The sequence below is a fragment of the Podarcis liolepis genome, assembly GCF_965112155.1.
Source record: "Podarcis liolepis genome assembly, chromosome: Z".
Classification (NCBI taxonomy): Eukaryota; Metazoa; Chordata; class Lepidosauria; order Squamata; family Lacertidae; genus Podarcis; species Podarcis liolepis.
The window spans coordinates 36,023,849-36,049,324 of record NC_139570.1 but is presented as its reverse complement, the minus strand read 5'-3'; the positions used below and the strand labels follow the sequence as shown (position 1 = coordinate 36,049,324).

Here is a 25,476-nt window from a genome sequence, read left to right as displayed (position 1 = left end):
ACGACTAAATGACTAAACAACAACAAATATAGTGTGTGTGTGTGTGTGTGTGTGTGTGTGTGTGTGTAAATTCTTATAAGACAGTGAAGATCCTGTATCTTTACTCTTGGGTCCCCTGATGTCCCTTGATGTTGCTGGACTGCAACCCCCATCAGCCCCAGCAGACATGGCCAACAGTCAGGGCTGATGAGAATCCAGGCAGTATCTGTGGAACCCAAGACTGAAGAGCACTATGCTGGCTTACTAGGGTGGGGACTACAATTCAAATGCAACAGAACCTTAAGGCAGTTTGATGCCTTGCAAGATGTTCTGACTACAATTCCTATCATCCCCTGACCATTGGCTATGTAGGGTGAGTGTCCTGATCCAAAGGAGGCCCTGTACAAGTGGTTTGATGCTAAAGGATGCTGAAATAACAGCCTGGTCAAGTCACAGTGCTTCATTATAAGAAAGGGCAAATTTACAAAAGCCTGCAGAGTCTTGCTGCCTTGATTCAGGGCAAAAAACAAGAGAGCAAGTGTTCATCATGACTGTCTGGACCCAGGCAAGCATTTTTATTTTATTGCTTACACACAAAAAACCATTGCATTCCAGCTGGCCAATTAAGGCCACCTGTCTGTGAAGACCTAGGTAGCAGGCCTCCAAGCTGAACTTATCACTTCCCTCCCTAGCCAAGTGTCCCAAGCCAAGAGATAAGCATAGCATCAAGGCAAACCAATAAGCATAAATCAAAGCAAGTGGATAAACGTATGCGAGCTCATTCTGGCAGTGAATAACAATTAGTCCAACATGGTGTTCACAGGCCTTCCATGACATTTTTAATTGTTTGGTTCTACACACTGAGGCCAAAGGGAGAAGTCTAACAATATGAGGATAGTATGTTGAACCCCAAGTGAACTGTTCTGGAAGCTCTGCATATACAACCTTGGTAGTCAAGATGACCCCACAATTAATTGGTAGTTATAGCACTGAGCTCGAATGTTTGTATTAACTTGCTTTGATATAAGCTAATTGGTTTTCTTAGGTGTTATCCTTAATTGTGGGCTTAGAGTGCTGGGCTCTGAGCCCAGGAATGGGAACTATTTGTAAGATTTGGCTATTTACCACCTGTGCCCTCATCTAATCAGATGAAGTGAAGGGAAGTGCTGGCCTAAGTGACTTAAGCTGCTTTGTGTATAAAGAATGCATTAATGTTTGCTTGGGCTCGGACAAGCCATCCCTTCCTGTGGTGCCCATCACACGTCTATAAAGGCTGTAAGACTTGGCAGGTTGATTTGCTGCAGGTTTACAACTTTCTTTTAATAAAGCACTCTAGTGGTATCCCTGCACCCATACACTCCCACGAGCCCTCCTTTGGTCTACTGTTCAGAGCAGAGGTGATGGGCTTCAGAGATAACAAAAGGAGATTCATGGCCTTACTGTGAAGCTGCATGTGTGAACAAGAGAGCCATAAAACTTGCCCAAGAGGCAACTGATGTGCCCAGGAGGCAGCAAAAGCCCAAACCAATTGCTGTTAACCCTGCTTGGCTTAAGCCAGGGGTCAGCAAACTTTTTCAGCAGGAGGCCGGTTCACTTTCCCTCAGTGGGGGGCTGGACTATTTTTTTTGGGGGGGGGATGAACAAATTCTTTTGCCCTACAAATAACCCAGAGATGCATTTTAAATAAAAGGGCACACTCTACTCATGTAAAAACACGCTGATTCCTGGCCCGTCCGTGGGCCGGATTTAGAAGGCGATTGGGCTGGATCCGGCTCCTGGGCCTTAGTTTGCCTACCCATGGCTTAAGCTATAAGGCAGGCATGAGGAATCTTTGGTGCACGTGATGATGCTGAACTACAACTCATATCATCCCTGGCCAATGACCAGATGTTTGCTAGGACTGGTAGGAGTTGCAGTTCAGCAACATCTGGCGGGTCTAACTTTTACATGGATGCTAATAGACCTAGCCAACATGATGCCCCCAGATGTGTGAACCAAAGTAAAAGGAACCATCACCATTATGAACTCAGGGTCTCACACACTTTTAGGCAGAATAAAGGATGCTTGATGCTGGCTGAGAAGCAGGAACCTGAGACAGTCAGAAAATCCATATTTATTTTCTGGTACAGGGACCCACTTTTTAAACTGCTAGAGGGGCTCTCCTTTGTTTTCAAGTATTTGTCTTGCTTATCTGATGTTATTTCGGGTGTTTAAATGCAGCCATATGGTTGCTTTGGTTTCCCCTTGCTAATCTGCTGTAGCTACAGAAGCTCTTTTAGTGAGAAAGTTGTTGCAATTGTGTGCGTTGTTTTCTTTTAGCCATTCTTGAACTTTGCATCATCCATCATACAAGGTGACCAAAGCAGTTTCTGTTTTAAAACTTGTCCTAAACTCCACCAGCTCAAAAATCTTGCCCAAGAAGGGGACAGTGGCGACTGGACAGATGTTTCTGAATCCAGGGAGGGTTTCTTGAGGAGTGCTCTATTTTACCTCTTTTTAAAATACCGTATTTTTTGCACCATAACACTCACTTTTTTCCTCCTAGAAAGTAAGGGGAAATGTCTGTGCGTGTTATGGAGGGAATGCCTACGGGTGGCATGCCTACGGATTTTCCTCCTCTAAAAACTATGTGCGTGTTATGGTCGGGTGCGTGTTATGGAGTGAAAAATATGGTAATTTTTATTAAGTACAAATTAGAAAACATACATACTTACAACAAAGGAAAAAGAAAATACATATAACCAAGGAAAAAAATTTAGAGAATACTTTGCCTATTTTACCTCTTAGATAAGCAAGGAAGAGTCTGTACTTTAGTGGAACTGAATGTTGCACCTTTATATCAGACCAAACAATAAATGTCACTGGTCACCAAAATAATATACACCTTCCCCAAAATAACCTAGCAGAGATAGAGCATGAACATATCTTGGACAGGAATTTCTGGGGGTAGCTTCCCGGACCCCAGTGGATTCAAAGCCTCTCCCATAATTCTTTTGATGGACAATGTGTCTGTTGCTCCTTCAAATACAAAGTAGTAATAAAATATTAAGTTCAATCCTCCAAAATTAAATAAAGCTTTATTTATCTTTTTATAAAGTGAAGAAAAAAAATTTTATTCTTTCTTTTTATCAGTGGAATTACTGTCTGTCTGTTATGAACTCAGAGAGTTCTGCTGGCTCTTAGCATTGGAAGCTCCAGGTCCTAATTCTCCTGATCATCGTCCGAGTCATCATCAGAGATATAGTCGCTGTCATGAAAGATGTCGCTGAACTTGAAAACTCTTTTCCAACTGTGGTCTTCAACTTGCTGGGGCTCCACAGTTATATTCTTTCTTGCCATTAGCTCTGCCTGTTGTTTCTTTAACATTGGAAGTGTCACTTCATACAGATGAGTCATGATTTCTTAAAAAGACACAAACAAATACGAAATCTCAATGAGCCACAATGGCTATGTTCTCCTTCCACTGCTGGAAGCAACATGCCTCTGAATGCCAGTTGCTGGGAATCACAAGTGGGGGGCAGGGAGCGCTGCTTGCATGGTTCCCATAATTAACGGGCATCTGGTTGGCCAATGTGAGATTAGGAAGCTGGGCCAGATGGACCTTTGGCCTGACTCTGCAGGGCTCTTATTATGCTCTGATCTTGCTGGATTTTCAATAGTTGGTTTGCCCCGCCTCCAACACTTGAACCCACAGAACAAGGTAATACTAACTGATAGACTGGTAAGGGTCAAGAACCTTATCAGGAAGTCAAAACTAGCATCTCTCATGGAGCACAGTTGGTTGCAGATGGTGCCATTTTCAGTTCAGGTGGAACATCCAAGGAATCAAAGAGAGATAGCATGAAAGAGTTCCTGGTTCACCTTCCACAACTTTGGAAGCTGCCTTGTCCTGAGTGACACTGATATAAAAATTAAGAGAACCAAGGTGTATATTTTTTATTTTAATAATTCTTCAATGTTTTGCTTTTAATTGCATGAAGGGAAAGGCTTGCTTTCTGTGCAAGGATCTTGAGGGCCTGCATTTTACAACTGTATGCTCTCTAGGCTGCAAACAAAAAACCCTGAAAATGGCACAAATGGCCCTCCAGGATGTCTATCATGAGTCAGCACCAGAGAGCTAATCAGAAATCCTTGAGGCTTCCTGGGAGGCTCAGGGACTAATAATAATAATAATTTTTATTTATACCCTGCCCTCCCCAGCCAAGGCCGGTGTCAGGGCGGCTAACAAGCAATAATAAAAACAAGTTGAATGAATACAACTTAAAAACAAGATTAGAATACTGAAACATTGAAATATTAAAATGCAGCCTCATCACAGGAGCAGAAAGGAAAAAGAAAAAAGAAAGAGGGGGAGGGAATCAAATTGGCTCCAAGCTAAAGGCCAGGCGGAACAACTCTGTCTTACAGGCCCTGCAGAACAACTCTGTCTTACAGGCCCTGCAGAAAGAAATCAGGTCCTACGGGGCCCTGGTCTCATGAGGCAGAGTGTTCCACCAGGCCAGAGCCAGTGTTGAGAAGGCCCTGGTTCTGGTTGAGGCTAATCTAACTTCCTTAGGGCCCAGGACCACTAGGGTGTTGCTATATATGGACCTCGAGGCGCTCTGTGGGGCATACCGGGTGAGGCGGTCCCGTAGGTATGAAGATCCTAGGCCATGAAGGGCTTTAAGGGTCAAAAACCAGCAACTTAAATCTGACCCTGTACTCCACTGGGAGCCAGTACAGCTGGAAAAGCACTGGGTGAATATGCTCCCATGGCAGGGACCCTGTGAGGAGCCTCACTGCAGCATTCTGCAGCAGCTGGAGTTTCTGGGACAGCTTCAAGGGCAGCCCCGCGTAGAGCGAATTACAGTAGTCAAGCCTGGGGGTGACCGTCGCATGGATCACCGTGGCCAGGTCGGGGCGGGAATGGAATGGAATGGAAGAGGTAAGGGAGTGAGATAAGAGAGAGGACTGTCAATAAGCTCTGTTCACAGGCTTGGCTACCAGGGCAACATATGATACCCAATACCTAAAATGGTCAAATGGCATGGGTATATTTGGGGCGCTCTAAGGTGATTGTGGGGATACCAATATGGAGCCACACGTGTTTTACTTCTCATGACCTATAAGCTTTTCTGATGTATGTTTAGGAATGTTTAGATGCTTAGTACTCTTTGTTTGATGTGTCTGAACTACTGTATAAGCTTTGTTCTGATTTGCCTCTCATCAGTTGGCAGTCCTAACTAGCATCTGAGCAGCTGGTTGGCAAGGCTATCCCACTGCAAGAGTTTTAATAAATGCTGGGTCCCTCCTGGATGATGGATTTGTTTTATTTCCTTGGTTTGTGAGGTTTTTTTTTAAGATGTGTTCCCCCACCAGGGTAATGAACAAGGTGGTGTAGAAGTAATTAAAAAAAAAATATTCTTTATGCTTTTACAGTAAATTGGCACATCCATTTCATTATCCGCCTGCCTTGTTCTTTCTTCCCCACACCTCCCTCCATGGGTTCCTTTTTAATCTTAGTTGTGCTACAAATCTTCCTATACCTTCCAATTAATTCAACTGCTATTCATATCTAGTCCTACTTGGAGATTTACGTTATTCTTTAAATATTCTCCCACTCCTCTCTCAAGGTATGTACATCCTGGTTTCTTATCTTTATAGTCAGGATTGCTAACGTATTCTTTTAACTTATTCTGCCAACCCTCTTTTGTTGGGCTGTTTTTGTCCTTCAACATTTGTGCATATGCTACTCTGGCCGTACCAGTTGCATAAAGAAAAAGATTTAAAACATTCTTAGGTATCTCACCCTCTGCTATACCCAAAAGGAACATTTCCATTTTGGGGGGAAATGTCAGCCTTAACATCTTTTTTTATTTCTGTCTATATCATCTAATATTCCTTAACTTTCTTACATCCCCTCTATTTCTTCTCATTTCCAACACATCTTAGATCCCCTTTTATACATTTGACTAATTTAGTCAGGGTGAGGTACCATCTTTTGTAGGTTTTCCTTTAGGGTGTGACATACTGAAAAGCTTAATGCTTTTTTCCACAGCCTCTCCCGGGATATCATGTCTATGTTATGTCCCAAATCAATTGCCCATGGGATCATTCCTGCCTTTGTTGTTTCTTCCTTAGTCTCCCATTCTAACAAAAAATTATAAATTGTGGAAGTTAGTTTTTCTCTGTTAACCATTATAACTTTTTCACACTCCAAGCTTTTCTTACTAAATCCTTTTTCCTTTATCTTTTTAAAATAAAGGAAAAAGGATTTAGTTGATGGTACTGAGAACAAGTCATTGATACAGTCTTGTACAGTGGCTTCAGGTTACAGACTCTGCTAACCCAGAAATAGTACCTTGGGTTAAGAACTTTGCTTCAGGATGAGAACAGAAATCGCACAGCGGCAGTGGGAGGCTCCATTACCTAAAGTCGTACCTCAGGTTAAGAACAGTTTCAGGTGAAGAATGGACCTCCAGAACGAATTAAGTTCTTAACCCGAGGTACCACTGTATATCTTTTCTCTTTTTAAATATTGGTTGGCCTTCTTTGAATTATATCTTTATAAGTACCCCAATTTTCTTTCATGTTTGTCTTTTTCACTGACATGTTTCACTTTTTCACTGCTTCTATGGGTGCTATCTAGTTTGGCATTTTCCTTTCTAAGAGGTCTTTATACCTATTCCAAACCCCATATAGACTTCTTCAAATTATGTGCTTTAAGAACCCACTGTGTACTCGAACCTTATCACAATACAGATACGCATGTAGAAGTAAATTCTTACCACAACATCCACACTCACACACATAGAAAGAGCATGAATGCAGCTCAGAGGTATGTGACAAGTGTGAAAAGGCAACTGGAAAGATGGGCTGGCTTTAGGCTAAAGCTGCATTAGCCAACGTGGTGCCCTCCACACAAAGGATAGCACTTCTTCACACAGTGCACAGTTCAGGCAGAGGGAACCTTTTTTAGCCCAAGAGTCACATTCCTTCCCAGGCAACTTTGCAGGAGCCACATGCCAATGGTGGTTGGGGTGAGGGCAAAAGCGTGCAGAAAAATGGATGCAAATGTTAGCTTTCCTACAGAAGACTGGTTTCCAGTCACACAAACCCTTCTCTATCCTCCATTCAAGCAAACAAGAGGCACCATCAGCGTTCAATGACACATTCCAGTCAAGCAAAAGCACTCAAGTAAGGGGTTGGAGCAGGGCAAGTAAGGGGCGTGAGAGTGCCGAGCATCAGAGAAAGTCTTAAAGGGCCACATTCAGCCCCCAGAGCTGAGGTCCCCCCCCCAAGTACATTAGAAAAAGATTCATATGTTCAATACATGGAATAAAAAAACCAGACACAAGCTGGGTGAGGGATTGGGATCCGATGGCCCTCCAGATGTTGGACTCCAATTCCCATTAGCCCCAGCCAACATGGCTAATGGTCAGGGGATCATGGGAGTTGTATTCTAAACAATTTCTGAGCCGCAGGTTTCCTGTCCCCAAGGAAGTGGAAAGACCAGCAAACTCACCCATGAAGCTTCTGTTATTCCAATGAGGGACACGGTAAGCCTTGATTCTGTAAAATCTGCTCCGAATATAATATGGAGGGACATTCCTGTGGGGCAGAGAAGGGGGTATATAAAAAGATAAATTATTCTGCAATACTGCTTGCATGAGAGAATGAAAAAGCGAGCAACCCACATTTATTTGCTCACATTGGGGGGGGGGGGCTTGGTTGGTTGGTTTCTTGATGTTGGTTTTTTGCATCTTTATTTTAAATCTTGTGATTTATGTGGAAATTGTTCAGTTTGGTTCTTTATTTTTTATTTATTTATTGCATTTATTGACTACTTTTGTTATGTTGTAGTTATGCATTTTTTTTTTCATCTGTAAGCTGCTTTGAGCCTGGTTTGAAAAGTGGAAAGGTGGCATACATATAAAATTATGTATGCATGTATTTAATGAAAATTGAAAGATTGCTCCTATGAATGCTTCTGCTGTAAACAAACCAGTCAACATCTATGGTCCATGGAGCTCGCTGTTCCCCTGATCCAGGAAACAGTTCTTAACTGTGTTTTCCTTTGCTATCGATACTTGCCAAAACGCTTCAAATAGACGCGTTCAGAAACATTACATGCTCCTTTCCATACACCTGAGATGGGAGGCTTATGACCCTCCACATGATGTTGGACTACAACTCCCATCATCTCCTGACCATTGATCCTGCAACTATGTACAGGTTCTCCAGCCCTGATCTAAGAAGCAGAATCCTTCTCTTTCATGAAGGGATCACCTCTTCTAGAGGCATTCTTCCTTCTCTTACATTCAGTAGGGAATTCTTCTTCTTGGATCAGAGGTAGGAAAATCTGTGGCCTTCCAGAGGTTGTTGAGACTCCAACGCCTATCATCCCTGAGTATTTGCCATGCTGTCTGGGAGCTGATGAGAGTTGGGAGTCCAGCAACATCTGGAGGGCCACAGGTTCCCAATCCCTGCATTATACAGACCAGCAATACATTCAGAACTTGACAACAAGGACACAGAATTGTAGGCACTTCCCCCATGTTACTGACAAATATTTTTTAATGTACCCTATAGCACTGGCTATCTCTTCCCAATCAACTTCTTCCACGTCATCAGCGTCCACTTCATACAACCTGAAATACAGAAGAAATCTGGGTGATTTGCTCATTATCTATTATTATCTTTATTATTATCTTTTTAGTATATCCCACCTTTTCCCCAGAAACTGAACTAAAGGCGGCTCACACACAAAAATTAAACATGGGTAAAACATGGAAAGCTAAAAACATATAAAAGTTTAAAAGTATAATAGAATTAGAATGATTGATGTAAAATACAATTTATTAAAATGCAGCTGGTGAAAACAGCACACCGTTAAAAGCCCTTTCCTTAAAAGCAGCCAGTTGCAAAAGTTTGTTGGAATAAAACAGTCTTCACCAGCTTGAGGAAGGACAAGAAGGAAGGAGCCAGTCTAGCTTCTCTAATAAGGGAGTTTCAAAGTCTAGGAGCAGCCACTAAGAAGGCCCTCTCTCGCATCCTCACCAGACATGTCTGTGAGGGTGGTAGGACTGAAAGAAAGATTCCCTGATGATCTCAGAGCTTGGGCAGGTTTGTAAACCAACTGAAAACAGTGGGCAGAAAACTTAAATTTTCAATTGGTTTATTCTGACTGTAATTTAGTTAGCTACAGCCCTATGTTACTGTTAAAATTAAATGCGCTCTTTAGAAAGGAGACCTGTCTTTTGGTTGTTGTTGCTTAGCTTCTTATATTCTGCTGTATAATGACAGCATCACAGGATCTGAGACGGATTCCAGGTACTTGTAAGGAACCTGGGCAGAGCTTATACACTCACTCAACCGCTTTGATCTGCGGAACTGGCACTGTTACAGATGCCACATAATTCTCATTCTGCATTATAAGGAATCAATCTTTTAGCATAGCAACACCTATGCTTTGAAACCCCCTGCCTATATGCTTCTCGGCACCTGCTAAAAACATTTCTCTTTAGGCAAGCCTACCCAGACATGTGTTTTGATCTGGTTTTTAGTTGATTGTAGTTATTACTGAATGCTTTAAAATAGTTTTAACCTGTTTTTATTGGTAGTTTTTGTGGGAGTGGTTAATCCAAAATGCTATGGAAAGAGTTAATGTAATATAGAATCCTATGACATCACCATAATAGGCAGTTTTTGTCATGAATTCTGCCTCAATATTGATCCAGAGCAGATCCCAACATATAGTTAGCAGAGTAAAAGCTGAAATACTTTGCATGATTCCCCCAAAATAGACCAGAGGCAATTAGCTTCATCCAGCAGAGCTTTTACTACTGAAGACAAATGAGCTTAACGGTTATGAATCCATTATCTTCAAGATCGGCACTGTCCACAAGAAATCCAGTTGCAGTAGACTTAACTTAAAACTTACAATATACTGAAACCTAAAGACTAAGCATACAGTGGTACCTCTGGATGCGAACAGGATCCATTCCGGAGCCCCGTTTGCATCCTGAAGTGAATGCAACCCACGTCCGCGAGCCTGGTAATTTGCCGCTCCTGTGCATGCGCGTGAAGTCATTTTGAGCATCTGCACATGCGTGAGTGGCGAAACCCGGAAGTAACGCGCTCCGTTACTTCCAGGTCACCGCGGAGCGCAACCTGAAAATACTCATCCTGAAGCTACTTCAACCCGAGGTATGACTGTACTCTGTACAGAACACCACACCAGAACAAAAGAGAAAGTGAAACAGGCTCCTTCTGACCTATTATTACGGTCAGCATGACCTTGATAGAAAGAGATAATAGAAGAGTTTGAACAAGCTGTTAAGCTCCTTGGAAATTATAACCTAAACATCAAGAGCCTTCTACTTATTTCTAAGCAGAATAGAGACTTGTTTTTTAGCTAGAAACTTTCACCTGGCACCAGCTTGTATCACACAGAAAAAGCTTCCAGAAACCTACTTGAATCAATTAGAATGTGAAAGATCTCTGCACATCAAAAGGAAAGATCTCTGTACATCGAATACCCTCTGCACCAAAAAATGCAAACTGACAGTTTTTTCAGTTAGATCTGTTATCAACTGTAGAGTGAGAGAGCACACATACACACACATGTGTAAATATGTTTTAGTATACAAAGTAAAGTAATGTGTTAAGTTTAAACTCTAAACAGAGAAGATTGTACAGTCTTTTATAGGAAAGAAAAAGAGAACTATATTTTTAAAAGGGTCAAACAACCTGGGGAAACTTTCATGCATATAAATACCAGAGTTTTATTGTCTTATTCCTTTTGAAAACTATGAGTTTGTTTCTGTTGTCCATTGTATATAATTTTTATTAAACAAACAATAAATTTTGCTAATACCTTTCAATGAGGGCAATGTTTATCCGCAGGTGTTCAAGTCTCATGCTTTTCGTCCGCTTACCCATAAACTTCTTGGTTACAATATTAATCCTTAAGAAGAAAAAGAAAGCTGATTACAATTGTTTATTCAGTAAACTGAAGGTATTTGCAGGTGACTTAGTAATAATGGTGGAAAATGCACAGGAAAGTATCTTGAAAACGCTGGAAAAAATGAGTATATTCGGTAGAGTTTCAGAATTTAAATTGAATAAATTTAAAATGAAATTAATGGTTAAAAACATGGGTGAACAAGAGAAAAATGAGTTACAAAAAAATCTGGACTGTCAATAGCAAAGAAAGTCAAATATTTAGGAATTGGGGTAACCATGTATAATAAAGTATGGAAAGAAATAAAAAAAGATATGGAAATCTGGAATAGATTAAATTTGACACTATGGGGAAGAATTTCGACTATCAAAATGAATGTTTTACCCAAAATATTATTTCTTTTTCAAATGATCCCAATTATAGGGAAATGGGAGTGTTTTAAAATCTGGAGAGGGACATATCCAAGTTTATTTGGCAGGGCAAGAAACCACGTATCAAGTATAAGGTACCCCTGACCATTAGGTCCAGTCACAGATGATTCTGGGGTTGCACGCTCATCTCGCTCTATAGGCCAAGGGAGCCGGCATTTGTCCGCAGACAGCTTCCGGGTCATGTGGCCAGCATGACTAAGCCGCTTCTGGCAAACCAGAGCAGCGCATGGAAACGCCGTTTACCTTCCTGCCGGAGCGGTACCTATTTATCTACTTGCACTTGACATGCTTTCGAACTGCTAGGTTGGCAGAAGCAGGGACCAAGCAACGGGAGCCCACCCATCACAGGGATTCGAACCACCGACCTTCTGATTGGCAAGCCCTAGGTTCTGTGGTTTAGACCACAGCGCCACCCGCATCAGTCCAAGTACAAATTACTAATGGATAAAAAAGAAAGGAGGCTTTGCTCTACCAGATTTAAAACTCTATTATAAAGCCACATGTTTATGCTGGTTAAGAGAGGAGATGATTTTGGGAAATTGGGACATTTTAGATATTGAAGTTTAGGATAAGTAAAAATCCAGATAGATAAGTCATTTATTTTACGCAAAAATGATAACAAGATATACAAAACAACAGAAAATGAAATGTAAATAGAAGAAGCTGCAATGTGGTGGTGGGAAATCACCGGGGGGGGGGGGGGGAGAGGTAATCACAACATGGATTGTTATACCTTAAATATAAGTGAAAATATGGGTGTGAATTTGTAATTGTATAATGAAAGAAAATAAAAAGCAATAATTAAAAGGAGGGGATTGAGCAACAAATTTGAATAGCCCCACCTAATAATAATAATAATAATAATAATAATAATAATATTTATTTATACCCCGCCCTCCCCAGCCAAGGCCGGGCTCAGGGCAGCTAACAAGCAATAATAAAAACAAGTTGAATGAATACAACTTAAAAACAAGATTAAAATATAACATTAAAATATTGAAACATTAAAATATTAAAATGTAGCCTCATCACAGGATGAGAAAGGGAAAAGAAAGAAGAAAGAGGAGGGGGGAATCAAATTGGCTCCAAGCCAAAGGCCAGGTGGAACAACTCTGTCTTACAGGCCCTGCGGAAAGAAATCAGAACCTGCAGGGCCCTGGTCTCATGAGACAGAGCGTTCCACCAGGCCGGAGCCAGTGTTGAAAAGGCCCTGGCTCTGGTTGAAGCTAATCTAACTTCCTTAGGGCCCAGGACCACTAGGGTGTTGCTATTTATGGACCTTGAGGCTCTCCGTGGGACAGAGGCGGTCCCGTAGGTACAAGGGTCCTAAGCCGTGAAGGGCTTTAAAGGTCAAAAGCAGCACCTTAAATCTGACCCTGTTCTCCACCGGGAGCCATTGCAGCTGGAAAAGCACTGGGTGAATATGCTCCCATGGCAGAGACCCCGTGAGGAGCCTCGCTGCAGCATTCTGCACCCGCTGGAGTTTCTGGGACGGCTTCAAGGGCAACCCTGTGTAGAGTGAATTATAGTAGTCAAGCCTGGAGGTGACTGTCGCATGGATCACTGTGGCCAGGTCAGGAGGAAAAGGGAGGAACAATTTGCCTGAGGACAGCTGGCAGGGGTTTCTTGAAAGGATCATTCTGCAGACCTAACTAAAGGTGTCAAGGATTGAACCTGGGACCTTTTCGCATGCATGTTGCCAGTGGCTGATGAGAGTTGTGCTCAATGTCTAGAGGGAGACAAAGGTTCCCTGGCCACTCTTACCACTTCTGTTTACACTGCCTCCAGTGCCTGGTGTCCACTTTGGCTTCCACTTTGGACCACGAGATGCCCTTGCAGAGATTCTCATACGTGACCATGAGTGCTCCATCCTCATCCTCTTTCTCTGAAGCAGGGTCTGAGTCTCTCATTTTGGACAGCAGTGTCTCCTTGATGGCTTGAACTAGCTTCCTTGTCTCTTCAGAACCCCAAGGACCGGAGTTATATGCTGAATTCATTTAAAAGGGGGAAATACTGATTTAATTCATTATCAGCTCTAGACATCTTGCAAGGGCTTATGCAGGGGAAGGTCTTGGCTGGCTAGCATCAGTAACAAGAATAGCAAACTGGATTGCTGGCTTAAGCAGATAGCAACAGTCCTCCATTCAACCTAGTTCAGTAGTTCCCAAACGTTTTTGGGCCTCTGTCCCCTTGGCTCCCTCACCCTCAAGTTGCCAAACTTGAATGACAGAGGTAAGAAAGTACCTTAGAATAAATGATCCAAAAAAGATACACCAGCATGCCCAATTTCCATAATTCTGCTTTTTGGTGATTTTTTTAAAATAATTATTTTTAAAGCCCTGAGCCCTGGTTTGAGGAAGGATTAGGCCAGGGTTGGGGTGGGGTGGAAGGAAGAGCAGGAGTGTTAATATACCACACTTGATCTCAGAAAATTTTGTTTCAACTGAATGGCTGCTGCGAGACATCAGGTCTGAGATCTTTTTCCAGTTGTTGCCATACATCGCTTGATACTTCTTGAGCTTCTTCTTCTCCAACTCGGAATACCTAGGGAGAAAAGGGGTTGCTGTTCTCAATGAGCTAGTTACACTAGTAGTGGGTTAGTGTGTCAGACTTGTGGTAATTATACTTTACAGAGTTGTGCGGAGGTTGCCCCAAGTTGTTAGGCCCTTTTTAATAGTTCTCTTTTTCTCCCAGAAAAAACAACAACTATGCAACACTTGCTTTTAAAGTTTAAAAATAACATATGGCTTTTACTAGGTGTGCTTGCTCTTGTCAGATTGAATGAACAAGAAAGGCAGGTAATACTTATACTACTGAAACATATTTACATGAACTTGTCTCTGAGACTGACTAATATTCACAGACTGACTATGAGGCAGACAGCAGCACAACACAATATACTTGCTACAGATTCTATGCTACAGCATTAACTCTTTGCATAGTATTCTGGATGCACCATTCCTATGACTAAGACATAGTAGACTAGGGTTCAAATTCCCATTCAGCCATGAAGTTCATGAGCCAGCTGCAGTCACTCAAACCGACCTACCTCACAGGGTTGCTGTGAGGATAAGATGAGGAGGAGGAGCTCATTCAAGGAAGGTTATAAATGTAATAAACATAATAATAATAATAATAATAATAATAATAATAATAATGCTTATGACTGGATCCAAGAGCAGCCTTTGGTAAATGAACATTTTGGAAAGAAATTGCTCAATGCAAAATACATTTTGCATTCTCACCCAGTACATACCCAATGAAGCACCAATGGAATCAATATTATAATGCCCTCATATGGATCTATGGTGCGACCGCATTTGGAAGACTGTACAGTTCTGGTTGCGTCACCTCAGAAAGGATATTGCAGATTTGGAAAAGCTTTAGAAATGGGCAACCAAAATAATCAAGGAGATGGAGTGACTGCTTTATGAAGAAAGGTTGAAGCCTTGTGGACTTTTCCACATAGAGAGAAGGCAATTACTTGGTGACATGATAGAAGTTTCTAAGCTTATGCATGGCTTGGAGAAAGTGGAGGGAAAGAAGTTTTCTCCCTCTCTCATAACATTTGAACTCATGGACATCCAATTAAGCTGTATTTTGGAAGATAAAGGAAAAATAAAAAGGGACTTCTTTATGCACCAGAGTTAAAATATGGAGGATGCTCCCACAGAAGGAAGTGATGGCCACCAATCTAGATTGTTTTAAAAGAAGATTAGATAAAATTCATGGGGAGAGGGCTATTAGCGTCTACTAGCAATGATGACTATGCTCTGCTTCCATGGCCAGCAGCAGCAATGATCCTAAAGACCAGTTGCTGGAAACCACAAGAGGGGAGAGGGCTCTTGTGCTCAGGGTCCTGCTTGCTGCTTTCCCACAGACATGTGGATGGCCACTGTGAGAAGATGGTGCTGGACTTGGTGGGCCATTGGCCTGATCCAGCAAGCTCTTATGCTCTGACTTCACTCTGTAGGAGCTGGCCTTCAGCAGATACCATATTATTGGGAGGTCCATTTGCTATGATGCAGGAATCGTCCCTTTTGTGTAGTGGCATGCTACATTTGGAACTCCCTCATGCTACACATCAGACAGTGGCTGTCTCTATTGCTTCCATGACTTGCTTCCTTGAGATCAGGAACCAGTAACCCCCACCCCCACAAGTATGCATTGAACTGGAAGTGACAAAGGACAAAAGTTAAAGCTTTAGTGAAATCAGAAATCTGGAGCTAAAACGTGAGTCTTTTGGAGTTCAGGCAGAGAGAAAAACTTTCCGAGTAGGAACTCCAGAACCCTGTCCTGTTAGGCTCGGTGGCCAAGTATTCTGGGATGCCTCCATGACAACAGCAAAAAACCCCAGAGAAGCCCAGTTGCCTTTCTTACCTTCCATTATAATTCTTGGGATCGTACATTTTTCTTGCTCGGTAATATACTAGCCTCCAAGGCCTTGGAATTCCCTGAGCTTCAGAAGAATTGATAAAGATGCATTAAAATCGACATTTTGTGATTAAAGACAATCTACATTAAGGACCTAATTGGATTATGGGTTGCTGATTTTGCAGTAGTTATGTTATGATTGTGTTTTTATACACCAAAATATTACCACTCTTTATTCAATTTATATAATAAGCCCAGCATTTATTCGTTATGAACCTTGTTCTCTCTGGGAACATGTTCTCAGAGGCCAGCTAAGGAAAACTGTACATCACATTAGAAAAAACATGAAACTTTTTGATTTCTTAATGACTGTGGTTGATCTTTTTCTTTAGGGGTTTTCCCTCTTTCTGAGAGGTTAAAAATAAAATTCACTCCATCAGCCCTGCTTGGACCACATGAGCTCCATCATGCATCATCTCCCTAAACTGTCATCTGTGAGCAGCCATTCCATCAGGCTGCCTCAGTGTGGGAGAGAGAGGAAGCTGAAGGCCATCAGCTTGGCCAAAAGACCAGCTCCATCAGAGCCTTTGACTCCTGAAGTATGCAAGTTGGTAATTGTGAGAACAGCTGTTTAAAGGGACCTCAGTTTCATTCCCGCCCTTCCCTCCCTGATGTTGCTGGACACCCATTAGTCCCAATCATCATGGTCAATGGTGATGGGAGTTCATAGAATTGGAAAGTACCCCAAGGGTCATCTAGTCCAACCCCCTGCAATGCGGGAATCTCAACTAAGAATCCCTAACAGATGGCCATCCAATCTCTGTTTAAAAACCTCCAGCAAAGCAGAGTTCACAATCTCCCAAGGGAGTCTGTTCCACTGTCAAACTACTCTTACTGTCAGAAAGTTCTTCTTGATGGTTTTGTGCAGTAATATCTACAGAACCAAAGGTTCTCCATCCCTGACTAACTTGTATATAACTAGCTAGCTTGTGCCCAGAATTGCTTGGGAATCCAAGAAATGAAGAAACCCAGGGCAGTTTTGTAAGATTTCAGTTTGCCATCTTGATTCAAAATGGCGTCCAATGGTATCCAAACAAACCTAAATACCTGCTCCGCGATCTCAGGAACCAACGTGCTAAATTTGGCTACGGTATCTTAACAAGTGTCCATACACATGTGTCCATACACATGGTAAAACAAACAACTTTCCCAAATATGTAATAGATTATGGTTTGATTCGGACAAAGGAGGGAATTTGGACAGCTTCACAAATGTACTAGAGAGGCAAATCTTTTAGCAAGACTACCCCTCACTACCAAGTCACCCACAAAAGCCACCCAGTCAAATACTCACCAATCTTTGCACCAAACAAGTTTTTAGTTTTCAGTTTGTTGATGGATTCTCTTTCTTGGGGGAACCTGTGAGCAAAGAGGAGTTTTTCTGCAGACTCTATCCCAGTGTCTTTCAAGAAGGCCTCAACATTGTGCCGCAGCTGATTGTTTTCTTTCTTGGAAAATTTGCCAAACCGCACAGCAACGCCTACATCATTTCCAAGGGAGAATAGGAAAGTTTCAGATTTCAGACCTTGCCCTTCAGCGTTAATCACTCATTCATAACGCTGAGTAGTTTTCAGGGCCACGTATACCTTGCAGTGTTGCAACATGAGCCTCACGGATAACTTGTCTACTGTCAGCTTTTGTGAAACTGGCCATTTTTCAGGACTCCTAAATTGTGCTTGGTGCTCCCATAAAACAGGTGCAGTAACCTTTGGGTCTCTAGAACCTTTGGGTACCTCGGGTTAAGAACTTAATTCGTTCTGGAGGTCTGTTCTTAACCTGAAACTATTCTTAACCCCACTTTAGCTAATAGGGCCTCCCACTGCTACTGTATCATCGCCACACGATTTCTGTTCTCATTCTGAAGCAAAGTTCTTAACCCAAGGTACTATTTCTGGGTTAGCGGAGTCTGTATCCTGAAGTGTCTTTAACCTGAAGCATAGGTAACCCGAAGTACCACTGTATTGCTGAACTCCAGCTCCCAACGGCCCCATCGCGTTTAGCCAATGGCGAGGTATGATGGGAGTTGGAAGCTCAGCAACCTTTGGATGGCCATAGCTTCTCTACACCTACCATAAAATGATAAGCTAGCTGTAGATGTGGGTTTGGGTCTTGGTTATTAGGGCAAACACCAAATGTTTGCCATCTCAAAGCCAGAGGTGGGAAACATTGTGACCCTCCACATGGTTGCTAGACTTTTATCTCCCACCATCCTTGACCATTAGCAGCCATGTTGTCTGGGGCAGACAGGAGTTAAGAGTCCAACAACATTTGGAGGGCCACATGTTCCCCACCCCTGCTGAGAATGTACACACCTACACATGTATGAGTGACATATATGAGGGCAGACCATGCTCTTTGATTTTCTGAATTGGGAGTCAAGAAACGTGGTGTCCCAACCTTTCCCCCACAAAATAAGCAACATCTAGAGAACCACCGGTTACTCACCACTATTATGCCCCTTGCAAAGAGCACATGTGTGTATGTGTAAAACCTACCATTCCATCAGGTTATCTTGGTGGGAAAGAAGGACTCTCCACCAGTTCTGCCAGAATACCAGCTGCAACAGAAACCTCCTACCCCTAAACTGTTTCTGTGTCAGCTGGTTATTAAAGCCCTGTTTGGTGCCTGAGTTTGTGTTTTCCTCTGCCTGCCATGTCTTCCTTTCCTTATGTGCTGTCTTTTAAAAATTGTGGGCCCATAAGAAGCGACTGCTTTGTTTTAAGGGATTGTATGTAAGCCACTCAGAGCCTCTTTTGGTTGAAGAATGGGGTACATGTGGTCTGAATATATATATAGACACACACACACACAAATACACACCCTTTCTTTCAATACATATAACAACATTTGTATTCCACCTTTCCTTCCAGGATGAAAGGGTAGTGTACACTTTCCTCCCCCTCTGCATTTTCATTATTTGAGTATTAATCACCTGTACATAACACTTTGGAGATTATGCAAAGAAATTGCCGTGACCTTTGATTTACTGAAGAGCCTACCCAAGTGAAAGGTGTTCTCACTCAGGACTGTACACACCTTTTTTCTTAAAATTTCTAAACCTGACCAGGTCCCGACTAGCCAGCTGTCTGATCGCTGAATCACTCAGGGTCCTGATGTGAGGAATGAACTCTTCCAGCTCCTTGGTGGCAGAGTCCAGATCTTTCACTGAAAGCTGGGAAAATTCTACAAACTCATTGTCCACAAGGGAAAACTTGCTGGAAGACGATTCCTCAGCGTCTGAATGGACAGGAGTTGGAGATTTCTGTGGCCTGTTAGGAGAGCAAAACGTGAGGCCTGCATACTATTACTGGTACTTGTTGGCACTGAAAATCGCTTTGTGATGCCAGGGAAAAGCCCGGCATTAGCTTGTGAGACACTGACAAAAGCCACACTTCACCAAGACTCCAGTCTTGGAAAAATTACTTACTAGGTGACTTGATCAACGAGCCCAGTGATGCTTATGCAGTGTTGGAATAGCATATCTAATGCTTGAGTGTAAGATTCTTGGAATGTGTTGTGTATATTGAAACAATTTACTATGCACACAAGCTTGGATAAGGAATACTAGTGGTGGCTGGCAGCTGAAACAGTCTTTTTAGTACAATCCGACACTCCAACCATGGAAACCATGGAAACGTTTTACAATTTGGGGGGAATTAATACAGCCAATTATTATTATTATTATTATTATTATTATTAAGAAGAAGAAGTGTGCATGCACACAAAAGCTTATACCCAGAACAAACTTAGTTGGTCTCTAAGGTGCACTGCGTCAGACCAACACGGATACCTACCTGAATCTGATTGGCTGTGTTTCTAGATTGTAAGCCAGTGGGAAGCAACTATTTCTGATACCTGTAAGCTGCCTGGAGTGCCTTTTTCAGCTGAAGTGGCAAAGGAAGGAAGGCTTCAACACTCCTAAGCTCCACCCTCTCTCTAGTGCATCTTCTGAATCCCAGACTCCCACTTCTACACATCTGGGACAGATCTGGGTCGAGACACACAAGAGATCTGTTGCCAACAAACTTGTTTTAGCCTTCAGCCTGTGCATGAAGCCCTTCACCCTTTTGCTAAACATCAATTTAAATACTAAAGCAGTTCATGTTTTCCTCACACCTGCCAAGAAAGCCCATCCATGGGCTTACCCACCCATACTTACCCACCATCAGAAGCATTCGTGCTGGGAGCATTTTTACGCTTATGTGATTTCTTTTGTGTGGCAGGGCTGCTGAAGTTCACAGTTCTGTCCACCTCATTCACAGTTCTGTCCACCTCATTCACCTCATTGTTCTCCTCTTGGGAAAGGTCTGAGGGCTGTGTTAAGGGTACAGGAGGAGGCAAAGGTGTAAAGAAGTCCTCCTTCACGTCCTCTGTGTCACTGCAGTTGCTTGTATTGTGCTTGTGCAATCCTGCATTTTCCAAGTCACTGGCTTCAAGCTGGCTGCTGGCCTCTTCTGGAGTTTCAGGTTTTTTACGCTTTTTCTTCTTCTTCTTCCGTGCAATGGGACTACGGAACTCCACAGTTTTGTCTGACTCAGTTGCCTCTTTTCTCTCCTCCTGGGAAAGGTCTGAGTGCTGTGTTACGAGTACTGCAGAAAGTGAAGGTGCAAAGAGGTCCTTTTGTGTGTCCTCTGTGTCACTGCAGTCTGTCCTATTGTGCTTGTGAAAACTCGGAGGGTGAGCCCTAATATCAGTGAGCCCGTCAGAAGCTCCATTTGCCTCGGCCTGCTCTGTTAACAAGAGCACTTTTGCCTTCTTCTTCTTCTGAACAGGTGTGGATTCAGAGACATAACCTGCATTTTCCAAGTCACTGGCTTCAAGCTGGCTGCTGGCCTCTTCTGGAGTTTCAGCTTTTTTACGCTTTTTCTTCTTCTTCTTCCGTGCAATGGGACTACAAAATTCTGCAGTTTTGTCCAACTGAGGTGTCTGCTTTTTCTCCTGCAGGGAAAGATCTAAGCGCTGCATTAAGGGTACCACAGGATGCAGGCTGCTGGCCTTTTCTGGAGTCTCAGGAATGCAAAAGTCTCTGCCACCCTCTTGTTCACTATGTTGATACTTCCTCTTTTTCTTATTACATACGGGAGTTTCTGTTCCAGACTTGCTATTCAGCTCACTGTCTGTTGGGATCCAAGTAGCATCCGACTCAGAGTCTGGAATCTCTTTTCCAGCTTTTATGTTCTTTGTTTTTTTTCTACAGGCCCCAGTAGCTTCTGAATCCTCAACAAGCCAAGGAAAAATTGAGGAATGTCCGGATGATGGAGGCGAGCAAGGGGCAGCCTTCACAGTTTGGTCATCCCCCTGTCCATTAAGGCCCTCCTTCCTCTTCTTTTTCTTTTTCTTCTTCACCAATTCTGGGAAATGAAAGCCATTTGAGGCTGATGATGCATCAGCTCTGTGCATAATTTCCTTTAAAAGGAGAGGTGGCAAATAAATAAATAAATAAATAAATAAAAATTATAATATATTATTTATACCCCACCCATCTGGCTGGGTTTCCCCAGCCACTCTGGGCAGCTCCCAACCTAAAACATGATACAGCATTTAAAATTCAAACAGTCTTAAGAGTATTTAGGCACCGTCAGGCCCACTACTGCGGCACTTCAGTGCTAGTTTCCAGTTATTTACCTATTATATTCACATCTTGCCTTTCCTTGCAAGGAACTCAATGTGGTGTACGTAGTTCTCACCTCCCCATTCTATCCTCAGAGCAAACTTGCTAGATAGGTTAGTCTGAGAGATGGGTTGACTGGACCAAGGTCACCCAGTAAGCTTCATGATTCAATATGAATTTAACCCACGTCCAGCACTCTTAACTGTTACACTACTCTGCAATATATTGGTATTGGGAGATATACCCCACAGATTTCTCTGCAGGATGTTTTTCAGTTTAGTTCCCGAAGAAGGCCTTTAAACTCACTGGGTAGGTTTGAAAGTAAAACCTGTATTTTCCCCCAACATCTCTGCATTGGTTGCAGGGCTGCTGTCTGGATTTTGAGTTTTTGGTTTGTTTTTTGTTTTGCAATTTAAAGACTACCGTATTTTTCGCCCCATAAGGCGCACCGGCCCATAAGGTGCACCTAGTTTTTTTGGGGGGGAAATAAAGGGGGGGAATTATTCCCCCCCCCCCCAGAGGCGGGGGAAGCCCGAGCTTCCCCCGACCCCAGAACAGGCTGCTATCCGCAAGCCTAGGGAGCCCGGCAGGAAGTCGCGCCGGTCTCCCAGGCTTGCGGATATCTGCCCGAAGCCCGGGGCGCGCTGCGCTCCCCAGGTTTCGGGCTGCAGGCTGCTATCCGCAAGCCTAGGGAGCCCAGCGGGAAGTCGCGCCGGGCTCCCCAAGGCTTGCGGAGAGCTGCCCGAAGCCCGGGGCGCACTCCGCTGTGCTCCCTGGGTTTCGGGCTGCAGGCTGCTGTCCACAAGCCTTGGGAGCCCGGCGGGAACTCCCACGGGCTCCCAAGGCTTGTGGATAGCTTACTGAAGCCTGGAGAGCGAGAGGGGTCGGTGCGCACTGACCCCTCTCGCTCTCCAGGCTTCAGCGAAAGCCTGCATTTGCCCCATAGGACGGACACACATTTCCCCTTCATTTTTGGAGGGGAAAAAGTGTGTCCTATAGGGTGAAAAATATGGTAACTTCATCAGTTGCATGACACATTTTCTTGGGTTGCAGTTCTGTGAATAATGTTTGTTAGAAACTTTCATGCTTTTGAGAACCTGTCAGGGATATAAGTGTAAATATATACAGTGGTACCTCGGGTTAAGTACTTAATTCGTTCCGGAGGTCCGTTCTTAACCTGAAACTATTCTTAACCTGAAGCACCACTTTAGCTAATGGGGCCTCCTGCTGCCGCCGCGCCACTGAGAACAATTTCTGCTCTCATCCTGAAGCAAAGTTCTTAACCTGAAGCACTATTTCTGGGTTAGCGGAGTCTGTAACATGAAGCGTCTGTAACCTGAAGCGTATGTAACCTGAGGTACCACTGTAAAAGGTTTGTTCATATATTGGTTTGCTATACTAAGATGAGATCATCCAAAACAGCTGTTACATCATGCACCTAAGGGAAACACTTTAGGCATCTGACAAAATGGGACCAGTGCACAAAAGCTTCTGTACTACAGGAGATGAAGTCAACATAGTGCCCTCCAAACTTTCATAACAAGCTGCCTTATATCAAGTTAGACCATTGGTCCATCTAGTTCAGTACTGTCTACACTGATTGGCTCTCCAGGGTTTCAAGTATGAATCATTCCCAGCCCTATCTGAAAAAGCTGGGACCTTCTGCAAGGCAGATGCTCTACCACTGACCTGCAGACCTAATCATAAGAACATAAGAAGAGTTCTTCTGGATCAGAAGAGTTCTTGTAACCACCAAGCAGAAATTGAGGTCACCAGCACTCCCTCCTCCTCTGGTAACCAGCAAGTAGCATATCCTACGTATGGTTATAAAATTTTATGATGCACACACACAGCAGACATACACTCCACAGAAAACCAATCCTTCCATCATCAAAATTTAGGAAATATTCCCAGAGAAAACAGAACAATCCTAAAAAACCATCATGGCTCTCCTAATGACCTAAAGAGAAGCCTTTCTTGATACATTAGTTCTTTCACTTCCAAATCCTGTCCTAAGGGCATTCTTTGTGTATGAATAGGGTGGACCTGTGACCTGGATTCAAGAACTAAAGTATTTACTTCAAAAGAATAGCCACACTGCCCAGGTAATGCAACCAGTAAAACATGGGAAGGCAAACTAAGGCCGGGGTGGGGGGGCGGGCAGATCCAGCCCAATCACCTTCTAAATCTGGCCTGCAGATGGTCCGGGAATCAGCGTGTTTTTACATAAGTAGAATGTGTGCTTTTATTTAAAATGCACCTCTGGGTTATTTGTGGGTCATAGGAATTGGTTCATTTTTTCTTCTTCAAAATATAGTCCGCGCCTCCCCCAAGGTCTGAGGGACAGTGGACCGTCCCCCTGCTGAGAAAGTTTGCTGACCCCTGCAGTAAAACATTATCAGGTATCCTGGCAGATAGGAGAGAAGCCACACTCTCAAATGTCTGTGGCAGTCTGCCTCTTTCTGTGATATTTTTCTGTGTGGTCTTTGGCTAAGGGGTTGAGCATTGTTGAAAGTCTTTAAAGCGGCTTACAAACCTTTGCTCTGAGCCTCTCATCTCCTTGCAAGGAGGGGGGAACTCTGTCACACAACAGAAAATTAAAGATCTGCCTTGCTTTCACTGGATGTTGCCTCCATCCATTCTTCTCTCACTGATCATGGACTTAGGGGACTCAAGAGTCTGTTGGGGAATTGGGCAGCAAAAGCCAATCCCATTTCCCCCCCTACAATACTAATATCAAACATCTCACACACAGATGAGGCCTTGCTGGTGGTGCCACCATTGAGGGTTGTCTGGTTGGTCCTGACTCATGACAGGGCCTTATCAGTGGTGGTTTCAGGTTTGTCATATGCCTTCTCTAGTGAGGCTAGTCTGTCTCCAACGTTATTAACTTTCAGGAGGAATTTGAAACTGTCAAGCTTACCCAGATATTTGGTGGCTGAAAAACACTGATCCTGGCAGTCCTGAAAACGGTGGATGAAATGCCAAGGAGTAACCCACGTGGAAGCGCTTTAGGCACCTATAATACTAAATACTGTAAAGAAGAAGAGTTTGGATTTGATACCCCGCTTCATCATTACCCGAAGGAGTCTCCAAGCGGCTAACATTCTCCTTTCCCTTCCTCCCCCACAACAAACACTCTGTGAGGTGAGTGAGGCTGAGAGACTTCAGAGAAGTGTGACTGGCCCAAGGTGACCCAGCAGCTGCAGGTGGAGGAGCGGAGACGAGAACCCGGTTCCCCAGATTAGGGAGTCTACCGCTCTTAATCACTACACCACACTGGCTCTCCAAAGCAATTAAGCATCCCTTCCTGCTTCGAAAACAGCATCCCGAGAACCCTAATTCCTCTTTACGAACTGGCCAGGCTACTGTAATGCGAGATAAACGCACGAAAATATACCTGATGCATCTGCTTCTTCTTCGGTAACAGATCGAGGCAAAGCGGTCCAGCACACGCGCCACAGGCTCCACTTCCGGTTGTTTTTCACCGTTTCCTCCCCTCGGCGGAAGGAGCGTGTTGACTTGGAAAGGCTAGAGCGCCTCGGCCGAACTTTCGAAATACGTTCCATCCCGCCCCTGCGAGTTGGTTGGAGAGAGGAATAAACATCTCCCGAGAGGAGAGGCGGGAGGCCAGGAGCTTGTGCTAAACATGGGTGGGCTGGATTGGGTTCTGAGCGGCTATTTTAAGCAGAGCGATGTGTGTGACATACCCAGAGCTCTTTAGATAAAGGGTGATGTTAGAAAGCGGACCCAGGTAAGAGGCCAAGGCTCAAGCGTCTGCTAAGCTACGGTGATCACTGCGTGTGGTATTTGAGCCGGTTAGCTTCTCTTTCTCGAAGCCTCAGCCCACTTCACAGGGTTGTTGTTGCGTCTGTCTCTGTAATAGCGTTACACAGCAGAGAGAAATAAGCACAATAAAGCACATGCAAACGAACTGCGCCCTTTTAAAACGAAGAGTGCAGCCAAATCAATGAGCGATCAGAAACAATTTAAAAAATACAGGCGCAACTAGAATTTCGCTGTAAGTTCAAGGCAGCACGTGGAGTTTTGTTTTCCTTTTCTCCTGGTGACGCGAGA

The 25,476-nt window shown here is 43.5% G+C and overlaps 1 protein-coding gene across 1 annotated transcript; it reads right to left on the bottom strand.

The window, feature by feature from the left end:
• Positions 1 to 3,039: 3,039 nt before the first annotated feature.
• Positions 3,040 to 24,920, bottom strand: TTF1 (transcription termination factor 1). The gene is made up of 11 exons (XM_083485445.1): positions 24,800 to 24,920; positions 19,948 to 21,194; positions 18,825 to 19,057; positions 17,083 to 17,268; positions 15,736 to 15,814; positions 13,769 to 13,899; positions 13,120 to 13,342; positions 10,838 to 10,927; positions 8,544 to 8,609; positions 7,484 to 7,569; positions 3,040 to 3,380 (listed from the first exon to the last, which is right to left on the bottom strand). The coding sequence occupies exons 1-11, from the start codon at positions 24,806 to 24,808 to the stop codon at positions 3,181 to 3,183; spliced, it is 2,550 nt and encodes an 849-aa protein (XP_083341571.1). The 5' UTR covers positions 24,809 to 24,920; the 3' UTR covers positions 3,040 to 3,180.
• Positions 24,921 to 25,476: the final 556 nt, after the last annotated feature.

What these genes read in the sequence shown, in the direction of transcription:
- TTF1 (XM_083485445.1), bottom strand. An exon ending in CCCAAGAATTATAATGGAAG is followed by an intron (nt 13,900 to 15,735) that starts GTAAGAAAGGCA and finishes TTTTCTCCCTAG; the next exon opens with GTATTCCGAGTTGGAGAAGA. An exon ending in AACATTGCCCTCATTGAAAG is followed by an intron (nt 8,610 to 10,837) that starts GTATTAGCAAAA and finishes TCTGTATTTCAG; the next exon opens with GTTGTATGAAGTGGACGCTG.